The 14,755-nt window shown below is 48.6% G+C and overlaps 1 protein-coding gene across 1 annotated transcript in view; it reads right to left on the reverse strand.

The window, feature by feature from the left end:
- riok1 (RIO kinase 1 (yeast)) overlaps positions 1-4,228 on the reverse strand; it is a 44,507-nt gene extending 40,279 nt beyond the window's left edge. The window contains exon 1 of the mRNA XM_067981973.1: positions 4,072-4,228. Coding sequence (XP_067838074.1) covers positions 4,072-4,145 — 74 coding nt within the window. The 5' untranslated portion in view covers positions 4,146-4,228. The remainder of the gene's footprint in view (positions 1-4,071) is intronic.
- Between the last annotated feature and the right edge of the window lie 10,527 nt (positions 4,229-14,755).

The raw sequence follows: 14,755 nt of genomic DNA on the forward strand, positions 1-14,755 counted from the left end.
AGCTTAAAGATGTTTAGGAGTCAAATCATAATGTAGTTATAAATAACTTCCCAGAATAATTTATTTGCGTTGTTTAAATACTGGTAAATTCCTGTAGGTTTTACAAATCTGAAACTGCATCCATTTTAGTGGAACTAGAAATTTATACTTTGCGTTCCATCTGTTGGTTTAAGTTCAACTCACATCAACAAGTGTAAAAAATTTGATTCATCAATTAATTTTCCTCCCTTTCCGATAGTTGCCTTAGCCTAAATTTAAAAGCAAACATATGCTGTTCTGTGCATCTGCACCTTAGTGTCAACAACCTCAAAATAATGTTAATAACACCAAAACACATTATACTTAATATATGCTGTTTCATTAGCCATCACTTAATAAAATGACGGGATAAGTAAGAACGGGATATGACGCTCGACTCGTCGATCGACAGTTCCGACGGGCCACAGCAAAAAATCGCATAGACCTCCTCAGGAGACTAACACGGGACGCAACCAGAGTACCCTTTGTCGTCCAGTACTTCCCCGGAGCGGAGAAACTACGCCATGTTCTCCGCAGCCTTCAACATGTCATTAATGAGGACAAACACCTCACTATGGCCATCCCCACACCTCCACTACTCGCCTTTAAACAGCCACCCAACCTCAAACAGACCATCGTTCGCAGCAAATTACCTAGCTTTCAAGAGAACAGCGTCCACGACACCACACAACCCTGCCACGGTAACCTCTGCAAGACATGCCAGATCATCGACACAGATACCACCATCACACGAGAGGACACCACCCACCAGGTGCATGGTTCATACTCCTGTGACTCGGCCAACGTTGTCTACCTCATACGTTGCAGGAAAGGATGCCCCAGAGCATGGTACATTGGCGAGACCATGCAGACGCTGCGACAACGGATGAACGGACACCGCGCAACAATCGCCAAACAGGAGGGTTCCCTCCCAGTCGGGGAACACTTCAGCAGTCATGGACATTCATCCACCGACCTTCGGGTAAGCGTACTCCAAGGCGGCCTTCGAGACACACGACAACACAAAATCGTCGAGCAGAAATTGATAGCCAAGTTCCGCACCCATGAGGACGGCCTCAACCGGGATCTTGGGTTCATGTCACGCTACACGTTACCCCACCAGCGAACAAATGTTATCTGTTTTTAATATAACGGGTCAGTTGCTGTCTTTTCTATGTTTCTACCTCTCTATCTCTGTTTTTTTTGTTTGTTGTTTTTTTTTTGGTGATTTGTATATTCGGAGACCTTGCAGGTAACACCTGTCTGTCTGCACACTGATTGCCTTGGCAACGGGCAGTTGAAAAAACTGTCTGTAATCACCAAGCATTGTTCTGTGAATTATAAATGCGATTTCATTTCGAGGATTTCATTTTCACATCGTTCACCTGAGGAAGGAGGTAGCCTCCGAAAGCTTGTGAATTTAAAATAAAATTGCTGGACTATAACTTGGTGTTGTAAAATTGTTTACAATTGTCAACCCCAGTCCATCACCGGCATCTCCACATCATTAATAAAATGAACAAGGGGAGAAACATTTGTACAATTATCCATGCAACAGGTGTATATTTTTGTGTATATTAACTGTGGGTATGCTTTCCCTATGAAACAACCTGCCTGAACATTTAATATGTCCACTATCCCCCTGTCAGACTATAATACAGCAGTCAGGATCATAATTCCAGATATAGGGAGGCATACAAGTACTAAGGGGAGATCAGAATTTGCTACAGAAAATGCCTTACTTGGTTGAACTCCCATCCCAATCACATTACCCTGACACAACTAAAATATCAAAAAACTGAACTATAACTATTTCTACGGCCTATGGATAATAGTTTGATAAACTCAGTGAATTGTGTATTGAATTCTTTTGAAATCTGGTCTCCCTTTCACACGCACACACTGTTACATTTGAATGCAACATGTCATGAAGTTGCACTGTTTATACTGCCTGCCAGCTCTGCTAATAGTCAATCACTAAAACTAAAGATACTAGAGAACCTACGTGTACAATTTTGTTTAAAAAAATTGCATTAAGCCAGAAACAGATGCCAAGTAAGGACGAGAGGATATAGGTGGTGAATCTGGCTGACTTAAATATTGACAGAACTCCACAAGGGCACCAAGATAATTCTAATTAACACTGATGCTAACTGGCAAAGCAATAGTTGTGGTAGTTTATAGCAACAGAAGGAATTTAAATTTCTGAAGATAAATTATGAGATGAGCAAGTTCACCCAAGCAATAGGTTGCTTAACTGCTGCACAAGTAAGTTAATATTGGTCCCTGGATATAGATTATTTTGTAATGGTAATGTACTCGATTCAAAAATATATTTAGGCTTTTAATTTGGTACAAAAGACACAAACCTGCCAAGTGCCACTCACTGGGAGCGAGTCACTCATTTTGAATTAAAAATGAAAGTTGTTTTTATGCAGATTGCCCTTAAAATACAATACCATGGATTTAAAATTTTGTTTAGTAATGTTCCTGTGAAACGTCTTGGGATGTTTTACCATGTTAATGGCGTTATATAAATGCAAGTTGTTGTTGTTAAATGCCATCCTTTATGACCATGAATCTCATTTTGGAGATATCCCTTTATGGCTCAATGCATAAAATATATTGTGCAATGTAAGGCTGAGCCATATAAACCAGGACGGCCTCGGGTTTGATCCCCATTCTTGGAAAGTTTGAATTAGAGAATCAGGGAGAAGAAAATAAAATGAACGAGCAAGTACAGTAAAAATAGAATCATGTTGAGTGATGCCCTCCATAACTCAACAGCCTGCTGACGCTCACTGTCTGTGTAGCCACTTGGGTGAGGTACTGGAGGGCACCCGCAGAACTGTTGCCTAGCAAAGAATCAGTTAGGTACCCATCGGTCTGTACCCAGCAGGGCACCCGTAAGACCGTACCCAGCAAGAGACCCATAGAATGCTACCAGCAGGACACTCATAGGACCTTACACAGCAGAAAACCTGTAGGACCGTGCTCAACATCAGCAGCCCCCCCCCCCCCCAGGACCGTGCCCAGCAGGGGTCCCCCCCCCGGGTAGGACCGTGCCCAGCAGGGGTCCCCCCACCCCGGGTAGGACCGTGCCCAGCAGGGGTCCCCCCCCCGGGTAGGACCGTGCCCAGCAGGGGTCCCCCCCCGGGTAGGACCGTGCCCAGCAGGGGTCCCCCCCCGGTAGGACCGTGCCCAGCAGGGGTCCCCCCCCCGGGTAGGACCGTGCCCAGCAGGGGTCCCCCCCCCGGGTAGGACCGTGCCCAGCAGGGGTCCCCCCCCCCCCCCGGGTAGGACCGTGCCCAGCAGGGGTCCCCCCCCCCCCCGGGTAGGACCGTGCCCAGCAGGGGTCCCCCCCCCCCCCCGGGTAGGACCGTGCCCAGCAGGGGTCCCCCCCCCCGGGTAGGACCGTGCCCAGCAGGGGTCCCCCCCCCGGGTAGGACCGTGCCCAGCAGGGGTCCCCCCCCCGGGTAGGACCGTGCCCAGCAGGGGTCCCCCCCCCCGGGTAGGACCGTGCCCAGCAGGGGTCCCCCCCCAGCAGGGTCTCCCCCCCGCAATAGGACCGTGCCCAGCAGGGTCTCCCCCCCCAATAGGACCGTGCCCAGCAGGGGTCCCCCTCCCCGGGTAGGACCGTGCCCAGCAGGGGTTCCCCCCCCCCCCCCCGGGTAGGACCGTGCCCAGCAGGGGTTCCCCCCCCGGGTAGGACCGTGCCCAGCAGGGGTCCCCCCCCCCGGGTAGGACCGTGCCCAGCAGGGGTCCCCCCCCCGGGTAGGGTCTCCCCCCCCCAATAGGACCGTGCCCAGCAGGGTCTCCCCCCTCCCCCCCAATAGGACCGTGCCCAGCAGGGTATCCCCCCCCAATAGGACCGTGACCAGGAGGGGTCTCTTCCCCCCTCCCTCGGTAGGACCGTGCCCAGCAGGGCAGCCGCGGCCCCGAACGCTTCCCCCTCCCCTGGGGTGTTTTACCGAAGTGCTCCTGTCCCGGTTGAGTCAGACAAGTCCGGGCATGTACCCCCGAGAGGCGACCCCCCGCCGCCAGCCCGCTCACCTCCTCTCACCGCACTCGGCGTCGTCAAACTGCCCGGGGAGCGGCCCGTCCCCCCGGTAACGCCACGCGCTCATCGCCCACCAACCGTCACCGCACCTCACCGGCCGCCGCTCGCTCGGCTCGCTCGCCCGCCCGCTACGGGAGCCGGGCCGCGCCGCTCGCTGCAGGACCCGACCCGACCCGACGTCACGTCACGTGACGGCGCCCGCCAAACGCGTTTTCGAAATGGAACGTTTCCGTCACTAATTCCAGAACTCAGATATGACTGAACATTGGAAAATACAGACGTTTGTGATCCACCAGTGACTGCAAGTCGACCGTCAAGAGCCGCATGCATCGGAATAAGAGCCTCTGAAGAGGTTGCGTTTATTATTTAAAAAAATATTCCCCAATTCAAAGTGAAGGTATTCACGAAGATTTTTTTTATTTTTTTTTAAAAAAGCGAATCAAATAAGACTTCACAAAGTCAATGAGAAGTAATGGGAAATGCTTTGAATCTCTTAATATTTCCACACAGCTACTTTCATTTGACTTTGCTTTTCGTTTCATACGACACTGATAAGTTAGATCTTCCACAGGTAAATATATCAACTCAATCTAAAAGCTCGGAAAACCAAAAAAAAAATTGAGCGCTCTTTTAAATATCTGCATAACTTGTCACAATGAATTGGCCGCGATTATTGAGCACAGGTGAGAAAACTGTCAACACCTGTTCCGCGACCGAGGTGGGGTGGAGTGCATAGTGGATAATATTTATCATTTTAAGTTTTACAAGTTTCCTTTGGGGTTTATTTTTTGTGTGTGTATGTGTGGTTTAAGTTCTTTATTAGTTGTGCCCCTTTAAAAGGGGAAGGGGGGCACGTTTTTTTTGGTTTGGTTTTGACACTGGGGGCAACCCGGTGTGTCCTTCTGGGGTTATTTTCAAGAAAAGGATCCACAGACTACACAAAGGGACAGAGAGGTAGCAGCAAACTCCCGCCCCGGGCACAGAGCGGCAGATGGCGTCATAGAACGACCAAGGTGTAACGAAATGACCGTTTGTGACATCATAAAGTCGGATGCGAATGACGTCACGGAAATCTGCGCGCGCGCGCGCGAGACGCTCTCAGGTGTGAATGATGAACCGGTGAACAGGTACCGCGGGGGGCGGGAGTTGAGCAACTGCGCTTTGCAGGTTGTGGATAGACAAGAATACCTGGTATTCTTTTTCTTTCATGGAACCAACCGAATCCGGAACGGTGAAAGGTCACAAATGGTGAGTATTTTTTGTTAACTGCTAAGAGAGGTGCATACTGCAGAGCTTGACGCATTACTGATGTGATGGCACTCTACTTTGTCCATTCCTATTTGTCTTTTCCACTTTCATTCTTCACATCCAGACCCTCTATCGCAGAAGGGCAGGTCTAACCCAGCCAGGAACTCCAGTGAATTGGCTGGCCAAGTTTGCACACAGCGACATCCCGCGAATGAGCTAGTGGTATAGATTGTGAGGGGAGTAATGTTGGCCGGGGCGCCCAGGAGAATTTCCCACTCTTGTTCAGATTGAACTGCTGAGTGGTGCTGGTCAGGCTGTGTAACTTTCAAGTGTTGTCAATGAGGAGGTTTCGTCTGTTGTGGCAGTATTTTCCACAAAAGTCCCAACCCAGCAGTCTATCATATTTAAAGAGTCTGTAACTAGCAATATTTTTAAATGGCTTGACGTATGGCTAGTTTACAATGCCATTTGGAGACTGCCTACTACATTGAGGACTGGGAGATGTGCATCTGTGTCTAGTTGGAATACTGCAGGTTAAGATTATGGCCGTGGTATTAGCAGGGAGGCAGGATGGCAGTGGCGGGGCGATTGGGCGTGTGGGTAATCCGCCCAATAAAATCTGACTGTTCCCCACGCGATCGCGGGTAAATTGGAGCCCCTTGACGTGGCTTCCGGGTTTGGCGTCCGAAACCTGCGCAGTGGGTGGACTGCGCACCCGCATCACACGCTGTCAGCTGGAGGAGCTCGATTTAAAGGGCCAATCCTCCAATGGCTGCTCCTGGAGCAAACACCCAGATAGAACAATGGAGCAGCCCAGGGGAAAGACTGCTCCTAGATTCAGGGATGCCTCACTCCAGGTGCTACTATATGGGGTGAGGAGGAGGAGGGATGTGTTCTACCCGGCAGACGGGAGGAAGTGGCCTGCCTCTGCCACTAAGAAGGCCGGGCTCGAGGTGGCACAGGAGGTCACCAGCAGCAGCAACATCTCCCGCACCTGGATCCAGAGCAGGAAGCGCTTTAATGACCTAACTAGGTCAGCAAAAGTGAGTACTTATTCTCCTACATTCCGTGGGGATGGGAGTCGTCAATGGGCGGGAGGATGGCGGCGGATCGAGGATCAGCCAAAGAACCTTCCAGAAACCTGCAAACAGGACCGCAGCCTGGCGCTGCTCATGACGTCAGCAGCTGCCCGAGTAGAAACCAATCGGAAATTCTGATGAATTTGTTTTAAAAAGAAATATTTTTACAGGAAGGATGTGATCGCTTTGGAGAGGGTGCAGAGGAGATTCACCAGGATGTTACCAGGGCTGGAGCGCTTCAGCTATGAAGAGAGACTGGGAAGATTGGGTTTGTTTTCCTTGGAGCAGAGGAGGCTGAGGGGGGACATGATTGAGGTGTACAAAATTATGAGGGGCACAGATAGGATGGATACTAAGGAGCTTTTTCCCTTCGTTGAGGGTTCTATAACAAGGGGACATAGATTCAAGGTAAAAGGCGGGAGGTTCAGAGGGGATTTGAGAAAGAACTTTTTCACCCAGAGGGTGGTTGGAGTCTGGAACTCACTGCCCGAAAGGGTTGTGGAGGCAGGAACCCTCACAACATTCAAGAAGCATTTGGATGAGCACTTGAAATGCCATAGCATACAAGGCTACGGACCAAATGCAGGAATATGGGATTAGAGTAGACAGGGCTGATGGCCGGCGCGGACACGATGGGCCGAAGGGCCTCTATCCGTGCTGTATGACTCTATGACTCTAAATAATGATAGAAACAGAAATATTTTATCACCGCCCCCACTCCCCAACTCATTCTGCACTGCTAACACTATATCACATCACTCCTCGCACCCACTCAAAGCTCATCCTCAACTTACCTGCACTTCCTCACCTCCCCATTACTCATCCCACCACTGCCACTCAACCCAATCCTCATCCAATGTCATGGGTTTGTCTCATACTCACCCTCTGATGCATCTCTTTCATGGTCAGCCTCGCTCAAACCAATGCACTCATCGGTTGGCCACTTCACCATCACTCACTCATGCGTCTGTACTTTCTCCCCTTGTAGGAGAAGAGCCCAGAATGCACGGGAGAGGGCGAGGACCGGAGGGTGGCTGCAACAAATCGTCACCCTCGCAGACGCCGAGCAGGAGGTGCTGGAGTTGAGCCGCGCCCTCGAGTGCCTTTCCATCGGGGACACTGAGACTGGCACCCGACAAACGTCTGGTGACACAACTTTAACATTCATCACACACAATATGAATTGATGTTAACATGTCTTGCCATCTTCAGCATCTCAACATCTGTGAGCATGCTTAATATTGCCTTCTGTTCTCGTACAGGGCCTTCAGCGACTGCTGTGATGGTGGATGGTGATTCCTCGGAGGACCTGCCTGCCTCTGAGGGTGCACCGTCACACCTGAGCGAGCCATCCACCAGCGCAGATACACACACCTTGGTGGGTCCCCATCTGCAGTTAGTTGGGGTCGTACATGGTGAGCCACCACACACATGTGAGCACGAGCAGACACTGGTGGTAGGGGCAGTTGTAGAGAATCCGCGTCAGTGGGAGCACTCTTCTCCAGGCTCTGCTCAGCTGGACACAGATGCTGAACCCTGGGGGCCATCCTTTAAAAGGAGAATGATCGAGGGACAGTGGCACATTTGCGAGGTGCTGGAACAGGTGCCACGTGTACTCTCCACAATTGCTCAGAGGATGGAAGAGTCCAACTCCTGCATGAGTGGAATGGTGGCACAGGTACGGAAGTGAATTTCTGAGATAGTGTCACAGGAACGTGAGGGCATCTCTGAGATAGTGTCATGGGTAAGTGCGGGAATGTCTGCGATGGAGGGAAGGCTAGCCTCCATGGAGCTTCAAGCATGGCTCACAAATGAATCGATTCAGGCCCTGACAACGGCCATTCGGACTCAGGGTGAACCACATTCTGCCTCCTTAATCAGGCAGGCAGATACTCTGGCACTGGCCTTACAAGGCTTCACACATGTCCTCCAAACTGTCATCCAGCACAGTGGTAAGAGTGATGTGGGCCTGGCCCAGGGGAGGGATGATGGCAAAAGGGGACATGGAAGTGGGGACGCCACTCAAAGCGCCCCCACGTCTCACCCGTTGCCGCCCTCTCAACCAGTACCTGCAATGCTGCCTCCTCTCCAGGTGGCCGAGTCTGCCCCTGCACAGGTGCAGGTGGAGCAGTCTTTGGAGGGGCCCTCACGGGCACTGAAACCCAGAGGGCGTAGGCCCAAAGCATCTAATCGGTCAGGGCATGAACAAGAGCAACCTGTCACTACCTCTGCTGCAGCCACAGGGGATGCACCACATAGAAGTAGTCAGAAGTGAAAGGCAAAGGTTTTGTAAGCACAAAGGGAATGCACAAGGGTGTTTGACGGTTGGCCATGCTTTTTATTTCTATTTGCTTTTTGTTAAATGCACATTAAATATTATTATTGTCACCACTACTGCCACGTCTTGGCCATGCTTGACTAGCTTCTGTAATAAGGCCCTTTCATGAGGTTCACCATGAACACCCACCCTTGATGCCATCCATTGCGTCACTCTACAGTGGGTGTATGTGTAGTTCCACGACTATTTTGTGCTGGGGGGGTGGGGGGGCTGGTGTAGCCGCTGCCATATCCAGGTGGTGAGGACTGGACTCTTCACACTGTCTGATGTTAGGAGAACCGTTCACATATCAGTGACTCCCTGGCCTCACGAGCAGCCAGGTGAGCCGCTGTTCTGCCCATGGGTTGCTCCTCCTCCTCAGTGTAGGTTGCAGATGTGCTTGGGGCCTCCTCAAGTGGCACCCCTCTCTGTTATGCAGGGCACAACACACGACTATAATGCGTCCCATTCTGTCTGGTGCGTATTGAAGCACTCCCTCAGAACGATCAAGTCACCTGAAGCGCATCTTGAGCAGCCCTAGCACATGCTTAATTGTAGACCTGGTAGCGATGTGGCTGTTATATTGACGCTGTTGCTCGGTGGTGGGGTTCCTCAGAGATGTCATGAGCCACATGTGCAGGGGTATCCTTTGTCCCCGAGGAGCCAGCCCTTGGCGTTGGGTGTGTGGAAGAGGGGCGGGATGTTGGACTCCCGGAGGGTGAAGGAATCGTGGCAGCTGACAGGATATCTGGCGCACACGTGAAGGAATCTTTTGCGGTGGTCACAAACAAGCTGAGTGTTGGTGGAGTGATAGCCCTTCCTGTTGATGAACAGTCCTGGCTCGTGTGGAGGTGCTCGTATTGCTATATGGGTGCAATCGATTACACCCTGCACCCGTGGGAAGCCAGCCACAGCGTGGAATCCCTCTGCCCTCTCCATCTGGCTGAGGTCATCCATGGGGAAGTTGACATAGTGCGAGGCCCTGTGAAACAAGCCGTTTGTGACCTGCCTTATGCACTTGTGTGCAGATGACTGAGACACTCCGGTAATGTCCTCATTGGCACCCTGGAATGATCCAGAGGTGTAGAAGTTGAGAGCAGTGGTGACTTTGACAGCGACAGGTAAGGAGATGCTGCTCGGGCCAGCCGGGAGCAGCTCGGCATGAAGGAGGCCGCAGATGTCTGCGACTACCTGGCGACTGACTCTGAGCCTCCGTATGCACTGCTCCTCAGAGAGGTCCAGGAAGCTGAGCCTCGGTCTGTAGACCCTGTGGCGAGGATAGTGCCTCCTGCGACGTCGCTCTCTCTGTTGTTGCCCTCCGTGCTCTTGTGCAGGTGCCTGTGGAGCAGCACTGTGTTGTGGTGGAGGTGGACGCGTACCTGGCAAGGCTGGTGATGTTGCTCGTCCTCAGATGAAGTGATGAATGCAGCCATGGCATCCCCCCATCCTGACGGTGTGAGTTTGAGGGAGTCCGCAAAGTAGGTAAATTTATTTGCGAAGCAGAGTTTAGGGTGGAAAGTGAGAATTTTGAGTGAAAACACAAAGGTCTTACAGCCAAAGCTTTGTCTGAAGTGACAGAGTGCCCTGCTGCAATAAATGACGTTTTCTCCCCACCTGTCAAATAAGCATTTGCATCTCCTGCTGGCTGAAACACGTCAGTTGCAACAGGGAGTGTTTCCCATAGTATGGGAAACACGCTGAGGATCCTTCAAAATCCCACCCCTGCCAAAATGTCTACTCAATCAGCTATCTCAAGCACTTTAACTATCTGTAAAAGTATGTAAATTATCATCCCGCTGGCTTTAATTGCCGGTGGGATTCCCGCATTCGGGAGGCGCACGCGCACCCAAACGCGTCACTGGGGAACCCGGAAGTCAGTGGGTTGGAGCCGGGCTCCTAACCCGCTCCGGATTTGCACGATTTTAGGAACCCGCTCCGCCATCTGAAAATCTGCCCCATATGTGTGTGAGTAGGGGGGGGGGGAAATCAGGATTTAATTTGCTTTGTTTCACCACAATTATAATGTTTTGACAGATTATGGAGGGGGAAGTGGTGATGTGTATATTTGCACAGTACAGGTGCTACTTGTGGGATGTATATACATCACTAGTTTAGAGACCACATGTATGAAAGTAGTTCACACGAGCAGGAGTTGATGAAGGGTGACGGCAGTATTCCCTATGGGTTGTGTTATGAGTGAACAAAGGCCACAGATGGTATAAGATAATACTGTAGTGCTGTCGCTAGGATTTTTCAAGTGAAATGGCCAAGTCAAGTTTTCATTAACTGTGGAGATACGCCTGACAGGACAATTATTGATGTATGTTCTTCCAAACTGAGACTTTGCAGAAAGCATTTTGAACTGCAAAGCACTTAAGGTGAATTCTTGGTGGTTACAGGACTGTCATTGTTGTTGATGGAAGCGAGAGCAATTTAAAGTGAAGAATTCTCAGATTAACTCACATGGAAGCAGAGAGTGGTGGTGAACGGTTGTTTTTCAGACTGGAGGGAAGTATACAGTGGTGTTCCCCAGGGGTCAGTATTAGGGTCATTGCTCTTTTTGATGTATATTAATGATCTGGGCTTGGGTACACAGGATATAATTTCAAAGTTTGCAGATGACATGAAACTTGGGAATGTCGTAAATAGTGTGGAGGATAGTAACAGACTTCAGGAGGACATGGACAGACTGGTGAAATGGGCAGATAGATGGCAGATAAAATTTAACACAGAGAAGTGTGAAGTGATACATTTTGGTAGGAAGAATGAGGAGAGGCAATATAAACGAAATGGTACAATTTTAAAGGGGGTACAAGAACAGAGAGACCTGGGGGTGTATGTACACAAATCTTTGAAGGTGGCAGGACAAGTTGAAAAGGCTGTTAAAAAGCTTATGGGATCCTTGGCTTTATAAATAGAGGCACATAGTACAAAAGCAAGGACGTTACCTAAACCTTTATAAAACAAGGTGTGGAGATGCCGGTGATGGACTGGGGTTGACAATTGTAAACAATTTTACAACACCAAGTTATAGTCCAGCAATTTTATTTTAAATTCACAAGCTTTCGGAGGCTTCCTCCTTCCTCAAGTGAACGAAATGAAATCCTCGAAATGAAATCGCATTTATAATTCACAGAACAATGCTTGGTGATTACAGACAGTTTTTTCAACTGCCCGTTGCCAAGGCAATCAGTGTGCAGAGAGACAGGTGTTACCTGCAAGGTCTCAGAATATACAAATCACCAAAAAAAAAACAACAAACAAAAAAAACAGAGATAGAGAGGTAGAAACATAGAAAAGACAGCAACTGACCCGTTATATTAAAAACAGATAACATTTGTTCGCTGGTGGGGTAACGTGTAGCGTGACATGAACCCAAGATCCCGGTTGAGGCCGTCCTCATGGGTGCGGAACTTGGCTATCAATTTCTGCTCTACGATTTTGCGTTGTCGTGTGAGTCGAAGGCCACCTTGGAGTACGCTTACCCGAAGGTCGGTGGATGAATGTCCATGACTGCTGAAGTGTTCCCCGACTGGGAGGGAACCCTCCTATTTGGCGATTGTTGCGCGGTGTCCGTTCATCCGTTGTCGCAGCGTCTGCATGGTCTCGCCAATGTACCATGCTCTGGGGCATCCTTTCCTGCAACGTATGAGGTAGACAACGTTGGCCGAGTCACAGGAGTATGAACCATGCACCTGGTGGGTGGTGTCCTCTCGTGTGATGGTGGTATCTGTGTCGATGATCTGGCATGTCTTGCAGAGGTTACCGTGGCAGGGTTGTGTGGTGTCGTGGACGCTGTTCTCTCGAAAGCTAGGTGAATTTAAAATAAAATTGCTGGACTATAACTTGGTGGTGTAAAATTGTTTACAATTTATAAAACAATGGTTAGGCCTCAGCTGGTAGTATTGTGTTCAATTCTGGGCACCACACTTTAGAAAGGATGGTATCAATGATGAGGGACTTCAGTTATGTGGAGAGACTGGAGAAGCTGGGGTTGTTCTTCTTAGAGCAGAGAGGGTTAAGAGGAATAAAAACAGAAAATGCTGGAAAAGCTCAGCAAGTGAGGCAGCCTCCGTGGAGAAAGAAACAGAGTTAACGATTCAGGTCGAAGACCTTTTATCAGAACTGGAAAAGGAATTAAAGTTTTTAAGCAAGTACAGAAAGGGGGGGGGTGGAGGGGAGGGGAGGAAAGAACAAAAGGGAAGGTCTGTGATAGGGTGGAGGGCAAGAGTGATTAAATGACAAAAGGGATGATGGTGCAAGGAAAGGAAGGTGGTAATGGGACAGGTTAAGAAACAACAGATCAGTTTAGAGGAGCTGTGAACGGCAACAGCAGAACCATTACCATCACTTGCTGTCCGAAAAAATGGGAGTAGTGGTTATGATCTGAAGTTATTGAAATCAGTGTTCAGTCCGGAAGGTTGTAAAGTGCCTAAATGAAAGACGAGGTGCTGTTCCTTGAGGGTTAGGAGGAGATTTGAGGAAACATTTTTTTAGGCAGAATTGTTATGATCTGGAATGCATTGCTTGAAAGGATGGTGGAAGCAGTTTCAATAAGAACTTTCAAAAGGGAATTGGATAAATACTTGAAGGGAAAAAATTTACAGGGCTACGGGGAAAGAGCAGGGGGATGGGTCTAATTGGATAGCTCTTTCAAAGAGCCGGCACAGGCACGATGGGCTGAATGGCCTCCTTCTGTGATGTAACTACTATGATACTATGAAAATAGTGCTATGAGAGCCTTTATAGCCACCTATACAGGCAGATGAGGCCACAGTTTAAAATCTCACCCAAGAGGTGGTACCTCTGACAATGTAGCTTCCTTCTGTGCTGCACTGAAATGTCAGCCTAAATTGTGTGCTCAGGATATGAAGTGGGATTAGAATCCACAACCTTCTGGCTCAGAGACAAGAGTGCTGCTAATTGAAGCTAATTGGCAAATATATTAAATGAGTTTTGAAATTTGGTGCTGATTTGTATAAAACCACAGTGGCAGTTTATGCCTTATTTATTTACCCAGTTTTCAATGCAGAACTTTCTAATACTTTAAAATGCCCTATGACCTTGTTAACTTGTTCCTCCCAGCCTGTGTAACTGTTTTGAAAATGACTTTTACTCCTCCAGTGCCAACAATATGCTGACTGAAGGGACCCACAATACCTTCTCAGAACAAAACAAGCCACTTGGGCTGAATATTGGCTTTGCTGAAGGTAAGACTTTCTCAGGTGTCAATTGACCTTATCTTGCTTTGCAATTTGGATGTGATATTAATCCAAATCAACTTTTTTTGAGGGTTTTAAACTATTATTTTTTAATATTTTCCATGGGCTGCACATGCCATACATAATCTGGGGCCAAAAAAGTTGCTGCATAACCTGATCCCAAACCACAACGAGCTAACTGCTAGAAGCTATTTTTTTTTAACAGATTTAAATATACTTTATTCATACAATTTGCAGCAATACATACAATACAATTGTCATATCACATTCCAAACATACACAATACAGATCATACAATTTGCAGGTTACATTAACTACAGTTCAATGAACACATTGGACATAATTACAGCCCATGTCACTCTTGGGTGCCTCATTGCATTACACTCAATACAGATTATTGATAACAGGTTCACTATATCAATTAGAAATTTTACTTTCTGCCTGAGGGGTTTTTTTTTCAAAAAATATACTTTATTCATAAAATTTGCAGCAATACATACAATACAGTTGTCATGTCACATTCCAAACATACACAATACAGATTATACAATTTGCAGGTTTCATCAAGTACAGTTCAATGAACACATTGGACATAATTACAGTTCATGACACTCTAGGGTGCCTCAATGCAATACACTCAATACACATTTTTGATAACAGGTACGTTACAGATTCTTTCCAGGTTCATTACAGATTCATTACAGTTACATTACATCAATTAAAATTTTACATTCTGCCCGAGGGGGTTTTTCCCTGATTGCAGCCCCTCGGTATACAATGGCGGGAAGGCTCTAAACGGTTGCCTTTCCCC

Source organism: Heptranchias perlo, chromosome 3, assembly GCF_035084215.1.
Source record: "Heptranchias perlo isolate sHepPer1 chromosome 3, sHepPer1.hap1, whole genome shotgun sequence".
Taxonomy (NCBI): Eukaryota; Metazoa; Chordata; class Chondrichthyes; order Hexanchiformes; family Hexanchidae; genus Heptranchias; species Heptranchias perlo.